Source organism: Argiope bruennichi, chromosome 4, assembly GCF_947563725.1.
Source record: "Argiope bruennichi chromosome 4, qqArgBrue1.1, whole genome shotgun sequence".
Lineage (NCBI taxonomy): Eukaryota > Metazoa > Arthropoda > Arachnida > Araneae > Araneidae > Argiope > Argiope bruennichi.
Genome location: NC_079154.1, coordinates 99,450,611 through 99,471,400, shown reverse-complemented (window position 1 = coordinate 99,471,400; position 20,790 = coordinate 99,450,611). Strand labels below are relative to the sequence as shown.

The following is a 20,790-nucleotide window of genomic DNA, read 5'->3' as shown; positions in this document are numbered from 1 at the left end:
TTAATTTCCCGGAGCCAAACATTCCATCACCAACCCATCATCATCCTGTAAGAGATCTATTATAATGATTGTTGATTTTAGAGATATCCTAAAATCAACAATCTTTCTTAAAGTTCTAACTTCTCTAGAACTTCAAGAAAATTGGATCTCGGACCAGCAACCGAGTTTGTTTTCGACATGAAGACTCTGCCATGAAACAGACACTATCCTTTTAGTAATTTAGGAAAAAGATCTTTAATTCTAAAATTATACCTATGATATCATAGATGCTGTATGAATTAGATTATTGAACCCGCTACTATCCGCTTCCGAATTTTTAAAGTTTTAGAATAGAAACCGATGGAATTGGTAATATTCTTTAAATTTCGGTAGATCATAAGTGAAAGTGGACCTCAAAATTACATCCTTTCATCCACGTAGTCAAGACACTGCTACGTTTTATCACCGCCCTATTAGTGATTTACAAGAGAGACAATTGTTCTCAAAGATATTCCACATAATTTCGTAATTGTTTTTTTCAATTCGAGTCTCGGACATGCAACCATCCGCACTTATTGCATCGCCACCATATTTGTAAATAGAAGCAGTGGATCCTTTAGAAATATTTTGTAACCTTTCATAGAAATTGGACTTCGTACCAATAACACCAAGTTTGAGACACCAAGACACTGCCACCAATCCACTATCGTTCTATTAGCTATTTGCATGAGAGGCCATTGTTTCCAGAGATAGCATGCGATTTTCGTAGATGTTTTGACAATTCACTTCTTGAACACTTAACCATCCATTCTCGATATAACAGCCACCTTGTCTAGAAGAGGGATCTTTGGTTATAGAAATATCTCGTAAATTTTCATTGATTTCCTGTGTAAAATGTACATTGGAATGGTTTAATTAACTGTAATCAGATTTTATGTTGTTTCATTTTATGTTGGATGCGGTTGACATTGCATGTTTCAAAGAAAAGAGAGAGTGGAACTCGTGTAAGAATTTAAATTATTATTTTTTCCATATATTCAAAGAAATATTTGTTTTTACAGTCATTTTTTTTAAAAAATTAATATATTTAAAACTTTGTAGTTTTGATAGGGAAGCTAATATGTGTTTCATTTCAAACAGTTACTTAAAAATTCATAGAAACGTTAAAGAATTTTCAGTGCACCATTTGTATAATTTAAAAATGTTCTCATTTCTTACATCAATGATTTCATAGCTTTGAATGCCTTATTTTACTACAACCTGTATTGTTCGCAAAAATTTTTTACGCCCATTTTAAGTAAAATATTTCATTATCAACACAATAAAACATATATTTTTTTCATCAAAAAAAAAAGAATTACACTTTTTAATAATTAAAAAAATTATATTTTAATCATTCTTTGATACAAATTTATTTTTTATGAAAAGAATATCTACAATTCAAATCATTAATAGAATAAAAAAATATAAATATAAGAATACTGTAATATTTTTTAAAAAATCACAGATTGACTTAAATATAGTCCTGAAGATTGCACAAAAGATTCTAAGAAATAAAAAAATTAAAAGTCTTGAGATTACACGGCAATTCAAAATAATAGAAAGTTTATTTTATAAGAAAAATTTACTTTCAATTTTTTTTTTTTTTTCGTTTCCTCTTTTCAAATATTTTCTAAATCTCACTTGTGCGGAAATCCATAAATTCACGGATTCCAACTGCAAATTAAAATTCTTGCTTTACAATAAATAGGGACAAAAATAATAAATGGAAACACAATTAAATAAAAGATTTCAAATGAAAGCACAAGAATGGATGATTAGATTATCCATATAGCAGACAAAAACATCACAAATAAATATGCGTTCCACATTAGACAATGTAAATAAGTCTGAATTTAAAACTTCTATTTTCAAAGCAAAAATATAGGTAGAATTTCTTATTTCTTATTTTCAAATACGAGAAAAATATACAAGTTACGGAAAATACACTAAACTAGTGATTATGCATAATTACTGGCTATTACTCATAATCAATAATAGCACATAATATCGATAATTACCCATAATCATCAGATTAATGACATTTACTGCAATACGTATATATAAGAATAAATTTAAACTTCAAGCTCATAAACTGATAATTGTTATTCAAATGAATGAATTAATAATTTAAAACGTTTCGGCTATACTTTCCATGGTTTTGAATTCATTTATAAAAGATGATAAACCTCATATAAATTAGCGAATAAAACTTATTAAAATATATTCCATTCGAATAAAAAATCATGAAATCAAATAACAAAAAGTGAAATAAAAATAACTCCACAGATTATAATTTATCTTACAAAAGTAGTTTCGAAAATATATAATATTAAAACTTTGCTCGATTCCAGGAAAATAATCCTGGAAGAAACATATCATTTCATCTTGTTTTGCTCTTCCCATAGAAAAACTGCATCATAAATGTAGATTTTAAGTACATATACATGTAAACATTCACTTATAAATATAAAACTTAAAAATTAAATATAATGCAGAGATTAGAGATGAAAAACATACAAATATAAAACTATACAATCAATAAATATTCAAATCTTACACGATTAATTTGTCCACGTATTGAAATGAATTAATATTATTCATTTGTGGCACTCAAGAAAAATACGTACATCGAATACTTGTAAAATATCACCAAAATGTGCAATGCATACTAAATCTCTTTTTTGGAAAATTGATTGTTATAAAGTTTATAGTAATGCCCTCTCCTTTTCAGCAATTCTTGGTGTGTTCCTTGTTCCACAATTCTTCCCTTCTCAATAACTGCAATAGAATCTGCATTCTGAATAGTCGTTAGTCTGTGAGCAATAATTAAACATGTCCTGCCACTTCTTGCGTTATCAAGGGCTTCTTGAACAATCTGTTGGTTGAAAAGAAATACAAATGCACTTTAAAAAATTATATATATATTTGATAGTGATTTTATTACTTAAATTTAAAAAGAATTCAAATGAAAAGATTCATTAGACAAAACCATAATAAAAGCAGTCTGAAGGGAAGTATATGCTGCCTTATCTATGCTTTCAAAAATTTTATTTAATATATTATGTTTCTTTAGATGATTTTTTGTTTCTATTCATTATAAAAAACAAATTTGTGTATTCATGAAAAACCAATTTCTTAAGAAAAATTGCAGCTTTTAAAAAATATATATTTTGTAATTCTGGACATTTAACTAAATTTTGAAGAAATAATAATTTGGATTTAAAATATTTTATAAATTATTCCATTTTTGCAATATTTTAAATCTTCTTAAAATTATAATTCTTGCATCCAACATTCTAATTTCATTCTTCCCATTTTATTGCAAATGTTTTAACAATATTTACTGAACATTTCTCTCTAATTTAAAATGAAAAAAGATTTCATTATTTTTAATTACTTATTTTTCTGATTAATTCAAAGAATTTTCTTTATTGATCTGACAGAGCAAAGTGGATCTCTGGGGAGAAGTTTTATTACTTCTCTGATTTGGCAAGGCGCCAAATTAGGTTGTGCAGTTTTGTTCAGTTATATTAATTCCCCAGGGTTAGTTATATTAACGCAGCACTAGGGCTATTTTGGGGTGGACCTCGTAACTTTAATCCAATGTCAGATGACGAGGGCGACACCTGAGCTAGCAACCCACTCCCCAAACTTCTACACTACATCAGTGGGAGTACGTTTGGCTCGTGCACCATACCCGCGATGTAACGTGCACCAGTCCCGCTTACACGACGAGCCAAATTAGGAAATGAAGTATAGAAACGGTTTTTATATGATTTAAATTCCAATAGCCCCGTTTGCCACAAACTTTCTAATTTCATTCTCTCCCTCTCTCGCTATTAAAGACTTTTATATTTTCTGTAGCTTGTTTCTATTTTTACTATCTGCTGTTGATGAGACGATATCAGTTTCACGAAGGAAAATAAACGTACATAATCAATCTTTTTTTTTTTCGTAGCTTCTACTTCTTCTCCATTCTTTTGTGAATTTTTTTTATGTTATTGTAATTTTTGATTCCCTGGCATTCATTACGTAACGGAAAACACTGTACGGGCACTGCTAATGATAAATAAATAAAACAAAAAATAATTAGATATAGGTTATGGTAAATATGATTAATGAGGTGATTATTCATAACCACCACTAAACTTAGTGATGATTAATAATCACTGGTATATGATATGTAAGCATCTATTTATTACATTGATTGTTATATAACGATTACTAGCGCTGATGACGAGCGCCATCTGCTGGCAAACAGGTGTTGATGCTTGTTATACGGAGTACGGATCAGACGGGTCTGAACAAAAGTAGAGACGTGTGAGACGAGACGGGTCTCTGAACGAAAGACGAGACGTAATTCTAGACGAGAGTTGGGTAGTGAGTCTGTAAGACGTACAGCTCACGCTCATGCATCTTTATATGTTTTATGTTAGTATAGTAATGTTTTGTCCTTTAATTATATTAAATATATTTTCATATTAATGCTGGTCGTTGTCTTTTCCCACATTAATAACAATCACTGATAATTATATATAATCACTGATTTATTACATTTATCATTGTGTGTATAACGATAAATGTAATAAACTGCTCTTTATGTATAATTACCCATGATTAGTCTTAATCACTGGTAATCATATTATTTTTATATATAATTACAGCAACAATAATTTAGTGGAATGTGAAATAGACATTTATGTAAATTTTCAATTAAAAATGTTGTATGAAAAATTTGTAAAAATTTATAATTAATATTATATTTCGGGTTTTTTTAACGCATTATATATATCTGCAATTCGTTTTATGTTCAAACAGTAATTTCTGCCAAAATAATAATTAAAAAAAATTGAATCTTTATAAAAATTTATTAATTATGCACTTAAATTCATAATACATTGAATTATTTTAACAACCTTAAAAATATGTTAAAAAATTAAAATTTTATATTAATACATTAAGGGCCGTTAGATTAAATTTATTGTATAAAATATTGTTCAGAATTTATTGAAAAAGTAATTTTAAATGGAATTTAAAACGATTAAATAATGTGTATCAATAGCTTGAAAAAGAATAGTGATGATAAAATTTAAAAATAAAACTATGAACTTACACGTTCACTTTCAGCATCCAGTGCTGATGTAGCTTCGTCCAACAGGAGAATTTTAGGGTCTCGTAGTAACGCTCGGGCGATTGCCACACGTTGCTTCTGTCCTCCACTTAATTGCGTGCCTTTTAAACCAACAGTTGTTTCGTACCCCTAAGAAGACAGATTAAACTTTAAAAGTATTTCTTGGATTGTGTTCCCAGCATATAATAAAGTAAAGCAGTTAACATATTTGTTATTCTTTTTGCTACAAATTAAACGGTTTATCTCATCGGAAGTATAAACAAATTTTTAAGCTTTCTCTATCCTAACCCTCACTTCTTATAAGGGTTAGGATAGAGAAAGTAAGGGTAACCCTTACTTCTTATAAGGATAATAATAAATAAAAAGTGGTTTTGTAAGAATCTATACACTTGAAAGGGACTTAATCAAATGATAAAAGGGTAATTTTGCTTGATAAAAAATTTTTCTTGGAGTCCCTGAACTTGGTTAATCGTCATATTGAAGATGCCATTGTTGTTAAAGTGATTTACAATAGTAGTTAAAAGCTGCAGACCATAAGACAGAATGTAACTTTACAAATCTAATAAGTAAATGCAAATTTTAATTAATTAAATATTATGTTTCTATTTAATTAATTTATGTTTAAATATACTGTCTTTACAAGTAGGAAATTTTTCTGTAATCCGATAATGAGACATTGTAAAAAGATATAGCACATTTTCATATCTTAATTGCCGGATTAAATTGATCCAGAGCGCAATTTCCAAGGTTAGAAAAATTTAAATACATAAATTTATAATAGAATTTCAATATAAATAAGACAGTTTGAAAACATAAAATATAATTTCTATCATTTAAAAAGAGGATTTTTTTGTTTTGTTTAGTTATAATAACGTCCAGTTGTAAAGCAACACTAGGGCTATTTTGGGACGGATCTCGTAAATTTCAACCGCGGTCAGATGACGAGGACGACACCTCAGCTGGCACCCCCCTCTCTATGCCACACTACACCAGCGGGAGGACGTTTGGTATGATCGATTTAACGTGCAACAGACTTTGAAAAGAAGAAATTAATCAGGTATTACATAATTTTTTTTAAAATACTGCATAGAAATATTGTTACATTATAAAACAGAAATTATAGTTTGTAGACGGACGAGGCCCTTTATAACTTCATTTTGAGATCAATGAAAATAATAGACGAGTTATAGGAACAGTTATTTAGTTATTTTCTAAGTTCCATGTTTCAAAAGATAAAACAAACACGAATACGAAAATACACAACAATCACTTCAAATACAATCTAATAATAACGTCGAAAAAGAATCATGGGAAATATACTTTGACGTTCATAAGATAACGCCATCTGTTATTTCAAAAGAGAAGGTAGTCGAGTTATGCAACCTCTACAAGTTCCATTAGTTTTTTTTTTATCTCATATGTAACAAATATTATATATAGAGAGAGATATATAGATAGTGTAGTGTAACAATATAAAATGTATAAATGCATAAATGTATATAATATAAAATGTATAAATGCATAAATGTATATAATATAAATTGTATAAATGCATAAATGTATATAATATAAAATGTATAAATGCATAAATGTATATAATATAAAATGCATAAATGTATATAATATAAAATGTATAAATGCATAAATGTATATAATATAAATTGTATAAATGCATAAATGTATATAATATAAAATGTATAAATGCATAAATGTATATAATATAAAATGTATATAATATAAATTGTATAAATGCATAAATGTATATAATATAAAATGTATAAATGCATAAATGTATATAATATAAATTGTATAAATGCATAAATGTATATTATATAAAATGTATAAATGCATAAATGTATATTATATAAAATGTATAAATGCATAAATGTATATTATATAAAATGTATAAATGCATAAATGTATATAATATAAAATGTATAAATGCATAAATGTATATAATATAAAATGTATTTTCAAACAATGTTATTCAGCATATTCACCGAATTATGAAACACAATCTAGCAAAAATATAATGAAATGAAAGAATTATTAATTAGATAAACAAAAGTGTGCTTAAAAATTATCTAATTGATAAGCCATAAAAATTTATTATAATTAATAGAAAAACTTACTTGTGGCAAAGACTTAATGAAATTATGTATATTTGCTTTTTTAGCAGCTTCTATTATTTCATTCATATCGACTGTTTCATAGTTCTTTCCATAGGCAATATTTTCTGCTATGCTGTAGCTAAATAGCACTGGTTCTTGGGATACCAGACCAATATGTGATCTCAGATTTTTAACATTTACGGATTTCACATTTTCATCGTCAACACACTGAAAGGATTAACAAAAGAAAATTCAATTTTTTTTATAAATTCACAAAATAATCCTTAATAAATATTTATGAAAGTATCAGTTAATATAAATCATCTAATACAATAGCGCATCGAACTTATTCACAAACATGTAAAATTATTTAATAGGTTAAATTAATTTTCAATTCAATAATTATTATCTTATTTTTTCAAATCTCTTTCTATTATAAAATAATTTTTTTCACTTGATATATGTTTTATTCAATAAGTTAAACAGAAATTTTTAATGGCATTTGAAAAAATAATCAAAATCTTCCATTTATATGTATATCCATATATATAATATATCCAATCTTTCATATATATATATTCAGTAAGTTAAAACCTCTTTTTTTTTTTTGTACTTTTAATTTGTACATACAGTAATGCTTTGGGGAGTAATAGCAATGCAGATCTTAACAACAGCTACAAGATAAGATCGAACAAGTGATTTTATATCGATTTCTCATGGTAATAAGCTCTTAAAAAAATCGACTGAAATGAGAAAATAATTAATTACATAATAATTTGTAATGATTACACGAGGTACTAGAATACTAGAATATTAATAGATGAGTCATCATCTCAAACAAATTAAGTTCAATTCAAGCTACAGAAGGAAAGTGATATAAAATTAACATATTAAATTATATAGTCAGAAAGCAGGAATAAAATTTCCTAAGATATTATTTCCATAATCTCATTTTATTCTTCATAATTGCTTAATAACACCTAAAGAATGAGTAAAAGTACTATATAAAAGGAAACTGAAGCAAAATAATAAAAATTTGTTCATTTTTGAAAATATTGACATACAACTTTTGAAAATCTATTTTTATTCCAAATGATTCATAACAATGATATAAATTTTGAAATGGAAGTAAAACTAAGATGTTATGCATAAAAGCAAAAATAGAAAATCATCATTTGGGTTTCATATAAATGTTAATTTTTTTATATAAAATAGACAAATAAATACAATAAAAATAATGACCAAAAATTAAACAAATTTTTCGAAATATTTTTTTCTAATAAATTCAAATTTTTAATCATTTATTTACTAGAATCAATATAACTAATGGACAATGAAATTGTGTATAATCTACAAAACAGGATGAGTTTTAATGGTTTCAAGTGATATTTAGACATTAAAGTTATCATAAGGCCAAAAAAGAAAGAGTCATATTATTATGAATCTATAATACCATTTTTCTACCATGTTGTTTCTGTTGTTTCTTATAGCGATTTAAGCCGGTGTGTGAGCGTCTCTTGTTTGTTTAGTAGCGCCAACTAGGGCCAAGAGTACGACTTTGCTACTCACGCATCACTCATTCGCTTGCACAACCCTTTTTTACCGGGGGGCACATTCACACATCTCACAGATAGAACAACAGAAGAACCCAGGATGCCCAGATCACGGGGAAGACGCGCTACCAGTATGCCAGGACGCCGACATTTTCTACCATGTTATTCTCATCGAGGAAAGAGAGATTTATGTGGATTCTGAACGACAACTATATCAGTGATCGCTGAACTTGGAGACAAAATGAAAGTTCTGGAAAAATGGAAGAATTAAGCCCCTATCTATCTTAGGAAAGCGAAATTTTTTTGATGAACTCCATGCCACATCACACGTTAGAGAATTATATTGCCCAAGGAGTTCAAACGAGTTTATAATATTGAATGCTATCGGTGGTGGTATTACTGTTATTAATGGATTTGCTGCCTTCTTGTGTTATTAATTTCTTAGTTGCGTTTCTTGTTATTTTGCTTCACATTCTCAGGAATATTCAAGAAATACATTACCATTTTCTAATATCCAACTTGTTGAACTATATTCACCATATACCCACGAGTGATTTTCATAATATTGAATTTCTTTTGAAAAATAATGTATATTTAGTGAAATATCATCTTTAAAATAAAATGAATCTAAGGCATATTCCAAACTTTTAATATAAGTATTCTGCAAAATGTTTTTTTAATTAATTGGGTCTTTAAAAATTTAGATAAAAAAATACAAATGAAATTAAAATATCAATTTTTAATATTTTTTAATATTTTAATAACAGCTATTCATAAACGAAATTCTAAAAATCAATTCTCAATTAACGGAATCTTCCATTTTAGCTTCATTTTATTCAGTGTAAAGTTATATATCATGGCATGTTGCAGGAGACATCTGCTTACTTATTTACTTCTGCAGGTTAACTAAAACTGTCTGAAGAGTAAATTTATACAATTCAACATGAAAGAGGAAACATCCGCAAAAAAATCAAGAGCAAGAACTGTGTAAATATTGCAATTCTAATTCCAATTGGTCTTGCATACCAATATAGTGAAGAACTCATAATTAAAAGGAACTATGGTTCTTCATTCGACTTAAATAGCAATTTGGATTCATTGTAAAAATATAAGTCGCCTACTCCAATGCATTCAATAAAAATGAATGACCTGGATGAAGTGTCTCCAAAAATTTTCAAAACTCATGACATTTCAAATGAAATACTCCGTCTGAAGGGACTTGATCTAATATATAAAAATCTTGTGCCACGTGTTTGTGTTCGTACTCCTCCAAAACGGCTCGATCGATTTTTGTGAAATTTTTTATGAGTATTTGGTATGTATGAGAATAGGTCTTAAAGTATATTTCATAACGCTAGGTAATTAGGGTGTCCCTATCTCATCATTCCCCGTTCAACGTACGCTGATGAGATCAATGCTTGCTTGAAATCATCGCCACTTTGGCGTAATGTTGAAAAAGTCCAGCTAAAAATAAACATCCGCAACCAAATGCTACAACATCCATCTGCTGACACATTCTCAGACCAATTGTTAGATATCGGCGACGGAAAAGTTGTTGTCTATAAAAATACTGTATGCATAAAATTGCCCACAAATTTCTGCACTATCGTTGATTCACAAAATGTTCTCATTGACCGCATATTTCCCGATGTGCGCACGCAATACGTAAATCCTGCATGGCTGGCAGAAATGTTTATGTCGACGATTTAAACTTCAAGATACAGCAGTCGTTGCCAGGCGACTTGGTATCATACAGTTTGCGATGCTAATGAAGCTGTAAATTATCCAACAGTTTCTTGAACTCACTGAATTTGCCAGGCATGTCACCACACCTTCCACGACTGAAAGTTAGATCTCCGGTTATTTTACTTTGGAATTTGAACCCACCACTGCTGTGCAATGGCACGCGCTTGGTCATTAAAAATTGATGAAAAACGTTATCGAAGCCAGCATTTTGAATGGCAAATTCCGAGCCGAAAATGTTTTGCTGCCATGAATTCCGGTGATTCTCACAGACGTGCCAATTGAATTCAAACGCATTCAATTTCATATTAAATTGGCATTCGCAATGACGATCAATAAGTCGCAAGGCCAAACGATGTCTGTTTGCGGCTTAGATTTGGGTGCACCATGTTTTTCACACGGACAATTATACGTGGCATCGAGCTTATATGTGTTGGCTAATGACGGACGGACAAAAAATATCGTACACTTAATTGCTCTTCGAAATGAATATTTATTTTCTTTATTTCATTTTTATACTTTAGGATAAAAAATATATTACTTTTTCAATTTACGCTTAACTTTTAAGAGATCAAACAATGTGTATGTTCGTTACCTTAATGAAATACATTGTATTGAGAAATGAATGGTTGGTATTTTTTTTTGTTTTGTTTTTTTCATCGGCGACACCGTCTACATCGCTCCATTCCTCTTTCCGTCATAGATCCCATCCCCACACACTTACAATAAAGTCGTTATCTTTTAATTAACAACCAAAATATACTCTAGAAATAATTTATATGGCAGAACAAAGTTTACCGGGTCAGTTGGTAATTATGTAAAAGCGAGGCTGTCTACCGGTATAAACTTCATTATTTTTATTTGTCACTGCGTTTGTTTTCCAAATATCAATTTATATATAAATAGAGAGGAGAGAGAGCAATAGCTATTACTTTATGTTGTTTTTAATGTTCAGCCATTTGTAAAAAATTTAGCCACTAGATGGCAGCACATCATTTATGTTTTGAAAAAGAAAATTATCTGCTTAAATAATCTCACGCCTAGTACGAAAGATAAGAGTCGACAAGAAAAAAAAAAGAATAAAAAAAGGAATTTAATTTCATCACTTAAAAATATAAAATTCATGAATGGTTAAGAAATTGTAAATAAATATATATTAATAATTATTTTTATCTATATTTATCTTATTTTAATATTATTTTTATATTACAATAACAATATCTGTAATGGCAATTTCTTCAAACGAATAAATACTCACCACATCCCCTCTATCAGCTTCATAAAATCGCTCAATTAACTGGACGCAGGTACTTTTTCCGCATCCACTGCTTCCTACTAGAGCGATCGTCTTTCCGGAGGCAATATCTAGCTTCAGACCTCTTAAAACCCTTACTTTTGGACGGCTTGGATAATTGAAATGAACATCTTTGAAATCGATGTCTCCTTTCACACTTTCCTGCAATTGCATAATTTATTATATAGAAGTGAATATGATAAAATCCTGAAATGCTCTTATTAAATTCATATTTATATATATATATATATATATATATATATATATATATATATATATATATATATATATATATATATAACCAATCTAAAGTAAGAAAAAGTTTCAAAACGAAACTAAAATGAAAACGAAACAAAACAGTTTCGAAATCGCAACTAAAATTTATTACCTATTTAAACTAAAACCAAAAAGGAACTTCATAGTATTTAGAGAGCGCAATTGCAGCTACTTCTAAAACACAGATGAATTGATACAAAAGTATTAGAATCAAGTTAATAGGAAAAACAAAAACCAAATAAAAATTAAACCAAAAAATTATTAAAAAATATTAAAAAAGAATCCGGCCTGAAGACTTTTTCAAGGGTCACCCTCAGGCAGGGATTCAAATAAAGGGATTTTTTCTGTGAGGACATACAGACATTAAGTCTAATAATGATTCCTCGTGACCCGAAAATCCCCCGAAATTATGCTCAAGAGATATACCATTTTAACAGAAAGGAAATACAAAATAACAAATTAGAAAAAAACCACAAAGTAATAATACAATAAAAACAAAAACAGCATTAAAATTAAAATTAAAAACGAAAAGGCCAAGACATACCATCCAACAGTGAACGAAACTTTAAACAATCGATTGTGATTTCCTGTTTTTGAAAGTTAACGGTAAATTATGTAAACAGAGGTAGGCACCCAGCGCCATCTATTGAGTGATCCAATATGCAAGTAAATTTCTATTTTTATTTAAGCCAAAAGATTAATCCCAAACCATACCTTGTTTAATTAAAAAATTGACATTACAGTAATTTCTAGGAAAATCATTTTTAATTAAATTTTTAAGGAGGATATTTGATGCTTCAATATAAGAATTTTTATTATTGCAAACCCTTTTGATCCTGTTAACTTGTGAGAAAATAAGATTTTTGAAAATTTTAGAGTTTAGATTGGAATGGTAGTTACATAGTTTTGTTATTTTAAAGTTGAAATCATCCCTTTTATCGTATATACCAACTATTGTTTTATCATTAGCAATTTCGATTTTTAAATCTAGAAAGGTAGCCTCAAGTTGATTTATATTTGTATCTTTTAGAATTAAATCTTTTGGATAGCAATTAGTAATAATATTAGTATTGTCGAAGTTAATCAAAAGTAGGTCATCAATATATCTCCACCCGTTTATTAAATTACATTTAATTATTTTTTTCTCATAGTAATGCAGGAAAATATTAGCTAAAGCACTTGAGAAAGCTGTCCCCATTGGAATGCCCTTGACTTGTTTATAAAAATTAATACCATTAAACACGTAATTTTCAGTAATATTAAAATTACATAACTCAAGCCAGTTATTTTTAGGAATGATATTTTCATTTAAATATTCGTCATATATAAAAGTGCAGACCTTTATTAATTTTTCATGAGGTAGATTAGTGTATAAATTTTCGAAATCAAAAGTATTAAGTTTATTAATGTTGTTATCTTTAAGAAAATCCAATACTTCTTTGTTACTAGAAATAATAAAGTTGTCTTCATTTTTTATTTTGTCCAGGATAATTTTTAAGTATTTAAAGAAATGTTTACCCGTATAGTAATTATAACTACCAGTGCTACAGGTTACGAATCTGAATTTTAATGGATTTTTATGAAATTTAACTGTAGGGAATAAATAAGGATAGTTAAGAGAGCAAGTCTTAGTTTTGGTTTTTTTTGCGAAAGCTAACATTCTTTTATCTAATTCCTTTTTCCCGGTGTTCTTTAACATATAAGTTGCATTAGAGTTATATTCATTAATTAAAAGTTCTTTATAATAATATTTACAAATTAAACAGACATTATTTGCTGATTTATCTATTACTGTAATAACAAATTTTTCTTTTAAATTTTTTATTTCATTTTTTAATGTTTTACTAAAATAAATCCCACGTTCTTTAGATCTGTCAAAATCAGTATTCAATTTTATTTTAATTTCCTTTAAAATTCTCACTTTCCATTCCCCGAAACCTTCCGCAGGCCAGTGGTATTTTCTAGATAATTTGGCAATAAAAACATCCAAATCATTACCAATAGAAATCAAAATTTTGTTATGGTTTATTTTTTCTCTTAATCTAAATTTTGTTCCTCTTCCCATCAAATCTCTTAAAGAGTTGGATTCCTTAAAAATTTAATTAAAAATGATTTTCCTAGAAATTACTGTAATGTCAATTTTTTAATTAAACAAGGTATGGTTTGGGATTAATCTTTTGGCTTAAATAAAAATAGAAATTTACTTGCATATTGGATCACTCAATAGATGGCGCTGGGTGCCTACCTCTGTTTACATAATTTACCGTTAACTTTCAAAAACAGGAAATCACAATCGATTGTTTAAAGTTTCGTTCACTGTTGGATGGTATGTCTTGGCCTTTTCGTTTTTAATTTTAATTTTAATGCTGTTTTTGTTTTTATTGTTATTGTTTTTATTGTATTTTTACTTTGTGGTTTTTTTCTAATTTGTTATTTTGTATTTCCTTTCTGTTAAAATGGTATATCTCTTGAGCATAATTTCGGGGGATTTTCGGGTCACGAGGAATCATTATTAGACTTAATGTCTGTATGTCCTCACAGAAAAAATCCCTTTATTTGAATCCCTGCCTGAGGGTGACCCTTGAAAAAGTCTTCAGGCCGGATTCTTTTTTAATATTTTTTAATAATTTTTTTGGTTTAATTTTTATTTGTTTTTTGTTTTTCCTATTAACTTGATTCTAATACTTTTGTATATATATATATATATATTCTCCTTTTACTTATTTTGAAATTTTTTTATAAATTCTAAAAATGACTGGTTTTTATTATCTTCATATGATTAATACTTAAGAATTTCTTTAAAAAAACCATATTTGATATTAAAAATATTAATAAAATTAAATAACATCTACTCGATCATTACGATTACTATTATTCTTTTTATAAATACATTCTAATGTGCGTTTAGATAAATAATACTGTGTGCATCCACAAATTTAATGTTGGATTCAAGTGAAAATGTCGCATGAAGAATCTGAAAATGAATTTGACACCAACAATTTGCAATTAGATGTTAGATTACTAGAGCGGTATGTTCATATTTCTTGAGACCGTTACGGATGTTTACGCACACAAGAAACAAAGCAAGTACAAAACTAATTAAATGTCTATCAAAGTTTCAAGCCTTAAAATTGCAGTTTTGAGGGAATCAAGAATATTAAATTATTCATAAGATATTCAACTCAAATGAAATTCAGTCATTAAGGTAAGTGACACCATTCAGGGTGAACTTTTTTCAAAAACGTTCAAAAATAGTTATATGTTTGAATATTTGCATAAAAAAGATTGAAAAAACATCCATGAAACCAAAATACACCATTTAAATGGTACAAGGTTTTTTTAAAAATTGAAAAAAATTGCCTTTTTAAAAATAAATATAAGGCAAAAATCTTATAGTTTAGACGTTTATCAAATGATTTGATACAATTTAGCAGATAGCTTAAAAATTATATTATCGAATTCTTAAACTCAAAAATAACCTGTATTTTTATTCTTTCTTTTAATATTGGAGTTTAAATGACAAGTAACACGAAATGTCTAATTTTTTAACATTGTGAAACACAAAAACAACTATAAAATATTTCTTAATAAATAGATTACTTATTTTCTAATTCAAGAACTACAAAACATATTGAAAAATTATTACAACAAATTTGAACAAAATAATATGCATTAGATTTTAATTTATGAGGGTTCTCGTAAGAAAATTTTATCATAGATTAGATTCCGAAGAAATGGACTCTTAAAGATACAAAATAGCATTAAAACGTGTGTAAATGCATATATAAAAATGATTTTAGCTTTCCCAAAAAATAAACTAATCTAACGGTTTTGTAAAGAAATCGTTAAATTCTTTATTTATTAAGCATTAATAATATTAAACGTTTTTAAATAATCATAATTTCGAAAAACAGTCGACTTTTTAACGTATTTTAAAGGTGGCTAGTTGGAAATAAATCAATGTAAAATAGTATACTCGAATTCTTTAACCAAAAGGATAATTGAATACATTCAATAGACAGAAATAAACAAAAGCTTACCAAAACTTTACCATCGGGAGACAATACATCTATGGTGGGTTTCATGTCGAGTAATTGGAAAACACGAGCTGCAGCAGATTTAGCTTTTTGATAATCTGGAGAAAATGCTAAGGCTTGACTAAGTTGAGCACATCCAATTATAATACCGTTGAGAACCCTTAAAAATTAAGTATTTCGTTGTAACAACAAAAAAAGGATCACATCAATTTACTTTCATAATTAAAATCATAATCATTTTCATAATTAAAATAATCCCTATAACTCCACGATTTTTTTTGTTTGCAAACACAATTTGGAACACTTCGCATTTAGCTTCGCCATATATCCCCCCGGGGACCTCGTAATTGAGGATGAGAAGCCTCCGGTATGGTGGTTAGTTTTCGCCACTCTGGTGGGTACAGAAAAAGGTGGAGGGTCTGGTTCCTAACATCGATGACGGGACGTACTTCCCAAGGGAAGGATTGTAAGGTGGCCACTGATGGGCCCTTAGAACCCAACCACAGTTCCATCCAGTGTTGCTGTAGCGTTGGTCCGGTCATTCGGAGTGTTCTGTGTACCTCATTGCTGGTTGGAGTAGCCAGTTTAAGGTTAGCTTCGTCGTATAATTAAAATAAAAGGAATGTGTTTTGGATCTCGTCGTGTTCGCAGATTGGATTTAAAGTTTGAAATACGCTTACAATATTGGTGCGGAGAAAGAACACCCGCACATTTTATTTATGTTGCTAATGCCCTTTTTGAGTTATCGTGTCCAGATGGATAGAGTAGGTTAACAGAAATAAAATCTTTGTCAGATTTAATCCACAATTTAACGCATATTTACAATTATAATAGTGAAATAATGTGCTGAATTTCAATTTTTTTTCACCTTATGTTCTTGAGTTTTCATGTTCACATGCATATGAAATAATAAACAGGCTAACGTTCCGAGAGCTATGTGAAAATTAAAATCTAAAATTTGGCAAAGCGATTTTCAAATATCATCTATTCAGATCCATGTAGGTCTAAAATGTTGAATCTACTCTTCTATTGTTAGATAAATATCAGATAGTTGGAAAATACTAGTAGCAGAAGAGCATACTATTTGGTAATCAGGACAAATGATATAGCTTGCCAATGCTTAGCAAAACCAACCATAATATCATTGAAATCCTTTAAACAATTAACATTACTTTATAGTAAAGGAAAATGAAATTATGAATTAAAAGATCACATAGATTACTATTGCAACACGAGTCCTTTTTTTTTAAAATAAAATAAAAGCAATTATTCTGAGGTCGCTCGTTTATTCATACAAATATAGGACATTTTGTATTTAATTTCATCGTATTATGAGAAAATCGAGTATGCACTTTGGATCTTTCTTGTAGATTGATTCTCTTGTTTAAATTAAAAGAAACTGTACTTGTTCACTTTTAAGAGCCCTCGCGATAAATCGCCAAAAATCGTAAAATGTCGGCAAATTCGCTACTGGCAATTTGCCGTTGAAAATCAAAGTGAAAATCACCAAGTAAATCCATTTTTTAGATCTGGTCGTAATATAAAAATTGTCAAGTAAACCGAGAAATGCAATCATTGGCATTATATCTATAATGGAGCTTAGCAATCATGGTGTAATTTCAAAATTTTCAAATTACTTCATTATCTTGGAGTAATCGTCAAAGAAATCAGGAATTTAACCATCTTCGCGAAGTCTTGGCATCTTATGTATGATGAAGTTTGGCGATGTTCTCAAGACCTGAATATCGCTAATAAAAGCTGGGGGCATAATCTGAAAAAAGCGAGTAAACTCGGGAATTGTAAAAATAAACAAGTAGGGAAAATATCAGTATTGTAAAAAAAATTCTTATTTCTTTTTTTCCTCCAACTCTTATTTAAATATGTCTCTTTCCTCTGACTTGGCTATCTTACATTCAAGTTGAGAAACAAATTTTGGGGGAACACATGTTGCCTGCTTCTTCAATACTGTGTATGTGCTATAGAAATATAGTTTTTAATCAGTAAAAAAAATGAACTGCTTAATTGCCACAAACAATTCACTAAAGCTTTCCCTATGCTTAAATGCTCGTTTGTTGTCAATTGGCTTCATTATGCTATTTGTGAGCAAACGTTTAAGGGCATCTGTTTAGCAACTTCAATGTCTATTGGGCACAAAGAAGTTGACATTTTAATTTTATTTATATTGTTTATAGCCCTCGATTACATCTTATTATTACACAGTTCCATATAAATGAAAATTCATTTCTTTGCAAAAAAATCTGAACCTGTGGAAAAATGTTTAATTTAAATGATGATTAAAATAAACGATACAATTCGGTTTTAACGAGGACCAAAAAGCGACAAGAAAAAATTTTGCCATAATTCTATAAATATATTTAAGTGCATTATTATTTATTATGAAAAATTTTGAACGAGTGAATCACATTCTATATAGTAGTTGTGCTATAGTGCATGGTAGTAGCTGAAGAGACTTGTGTGCGAACAACAACTCTATAATAAAACCCAGTTAATCGAAGCAATAATTAATAATTTTGGATTCACATTATAACAGCTAATGAACTTAAAAAGTTAGTTCACTCCATGGAAAAGTGTTTTAAGACCGTAATTAAAGCTAAAGTTTACTCAAAAAAGTATTAAGTGGTTTGTCAGATTGTTTGTGTGTCGTCTTTTTTTTTTTTTTTTTTTTTTTCTATGCGTTCTATTTTTTTTTATAACTTATGTCGGAATAAAATTCCCTGCATAAAATTTATTTCAATAACATCTTGAATAATTATATTTTTTATCATATATAATTTTATGGTATTACTTTAAAGAAAATTTAATGTTCCTAATCCTCAAACATAAAAAAAAGATTTTATCCTAAATTTTTCCACAATTTTGGCCACCATTGTATATTTAATTATGTTTTAGTTTATATATTATTGAAAATGCCGAATAAATCAATAGCGTGACAAAGAAAGGGTAAAGAACAGGTGTCTTGGCCTTTTATTTCTTTGGAGGTGCAGCGAAGTCCACATTTTTACATTTTTAAAGTCAATATTTAATAAATAAAACAAGTGAGGGTAGAAAAAATAATACAAAAAAAAAGAAAAATATTTGTATTCGCTACATCTTTGCAACAAAAATACGAACGACCAAATCTTTAAATCTCTATGTTTCTAAATATTAAGTAGAAAAAAAATAATATGAACATTTTGTTAACAGTGTAAGTATCTTTCAATAAATAAAACATATTTGATAAAAATTAATCCTTAGCAAGTCAAATTTATATCAAATCAAAATAACTATTTTTCAAGTTAAAAGACATTTAAAGACTTACCTATAAACATTTTCATATCTTGCTTCTCCAGAAGCTACTAAGGTGCTGCCATAGTAAAAGCAAACTGAATATACAAAAAGTTGTATGCTTTGTGAGACTGCAAAACTGATGGCTCTAATATGTGCTCTTTTCCTCATATGGCTTAAGAAATATAAAAAAAAATATCAGCCAAAATAAAATAGTAATATAAACTAATAATAATATAAACTAATTTTAATTTAAAATTAATGGCATTATTAGGTTGGAGAGAAAGAAATCCATTATTTTTATGGGAATTTCAAGATTTTACTTTAAATGTTTTGGATTACCAAATTTGCTCAAATAAGCACCGTTTGGTTCTATAATTTGTTGTCATTTTAAAAGTAGCTTCATAATGCTCCTCTCATATAAATAATGCTTCTTATTGAAGAAAAACTTTAGTAATCGATTTTCACAATCTTCTCTTGATTCCAATTTCTTATCCTTAAGAAAGTTTTACAATGCAAGAAAAAGATGGTAATCGCTTAGTGTCTGGCCTAAACTCTATGGTGGATGCATCAAAACTTCTCAACTAAGCTCCCGGAGTTTCCGGCGATTCATTCGATTTCCGGCGAAGACGTGTATTTCCTGTGCGTTATCCTGATGAAACACACCACTTCTCCTGTTGGCCAATTTTGACCATTTCTGGTCAATCCTTGCTTCAAACTGTCCAGTTATTCACAGTAGAGATCTAAATTTAGTGTTTGGCCATATGGAAGCAACTCAAAAACATTATCCCTTTTCCAGTTCCACCAAATGTGCAGCAGAACCTTCTTGGCCGCTAATCCTGCTTTGACCATCGTGACCACTGTTTCACTGTGTTTTGACCACGATCGCTTTCCGACAATGCTGTCTTAAGTGACCCATTTCTTATCATCAGGCATCATTCATTTAAAAAATGGATCGATTTCATTCCGTTTGACCAAGTCTTCGAAAATAGAAATTCTATCCCTTGTGTGTGTGTGTGTGTGTGTGTGTGTGTGTGTGTGTGTGTGTGTGTGTGTGTGTGTGTGTGTGTGTGTGTGTGTGTGTGTGTGTGTGTGTGTGTGTGTGTGTGTGTGTGTGTGTGTGTGTGTGTGTGTGTGTGTGTGTGTGTGTGTGTGTGTGTGTGTGTGTGTGTGTGTGTGTGTGTGTGTGTGTTAATTGGTGTGGCACCCAGACAGCAAGATTCTTTTTGAATCCAGCTTTTTGGAAATGGTTTTAAATTGTTTTATGCTCGATATTTAACTCCTGGGCGATGCTTTGACTGCTAACATACCGGTCAAATTCGAATATTTCTGTGATTGA

The 20,790-nt window shown here is 28.9% G+C and overlaps 1 protein-coding gene across 1 annotated transcript in view; it reads right to left on the bottom strand.

Annotated features, from left to right (window-relative positions):
- Positions 1–1,472: 1,472 nt before the first annotated feature.
- Positions 1,473–20,790, bottom strand: part of LOC129965747 (ATP-dependent translocase ABCB1-like) — a 64,243-nt gene continuing 44,925 nt past the window's right edge. Inside the window, exons 21-26 of the mRNA XM_056079899.1 lie at positions 19,486–19,626; positions 16,170–16,326; positions 11,818–12,015; positions 7,285–7,491; positions 5,135–5,281; positions 1,473–2,896 (exon numbers count right to left, since the gene is read on the bottom strand). Coding sequence (XP_055935874.1) covers positions 2,690–2,896; positions 5,135–5,281; positions 7,285–7,491; positions 11,818–12,015; positions 16,170–16,326; positions 19,486–19,626 — 1,057 coding nt within the window. The 3' untranslated portion in view covers positions 1,473–2,689. The remainder of the gene's footprint in view (positions 2,897–5,134; positions 5,282–7,284; positions 7,492–11,817; positions 12,016–16,169; positions 16,327–19,485; positions 19,627–20,790) is intronic.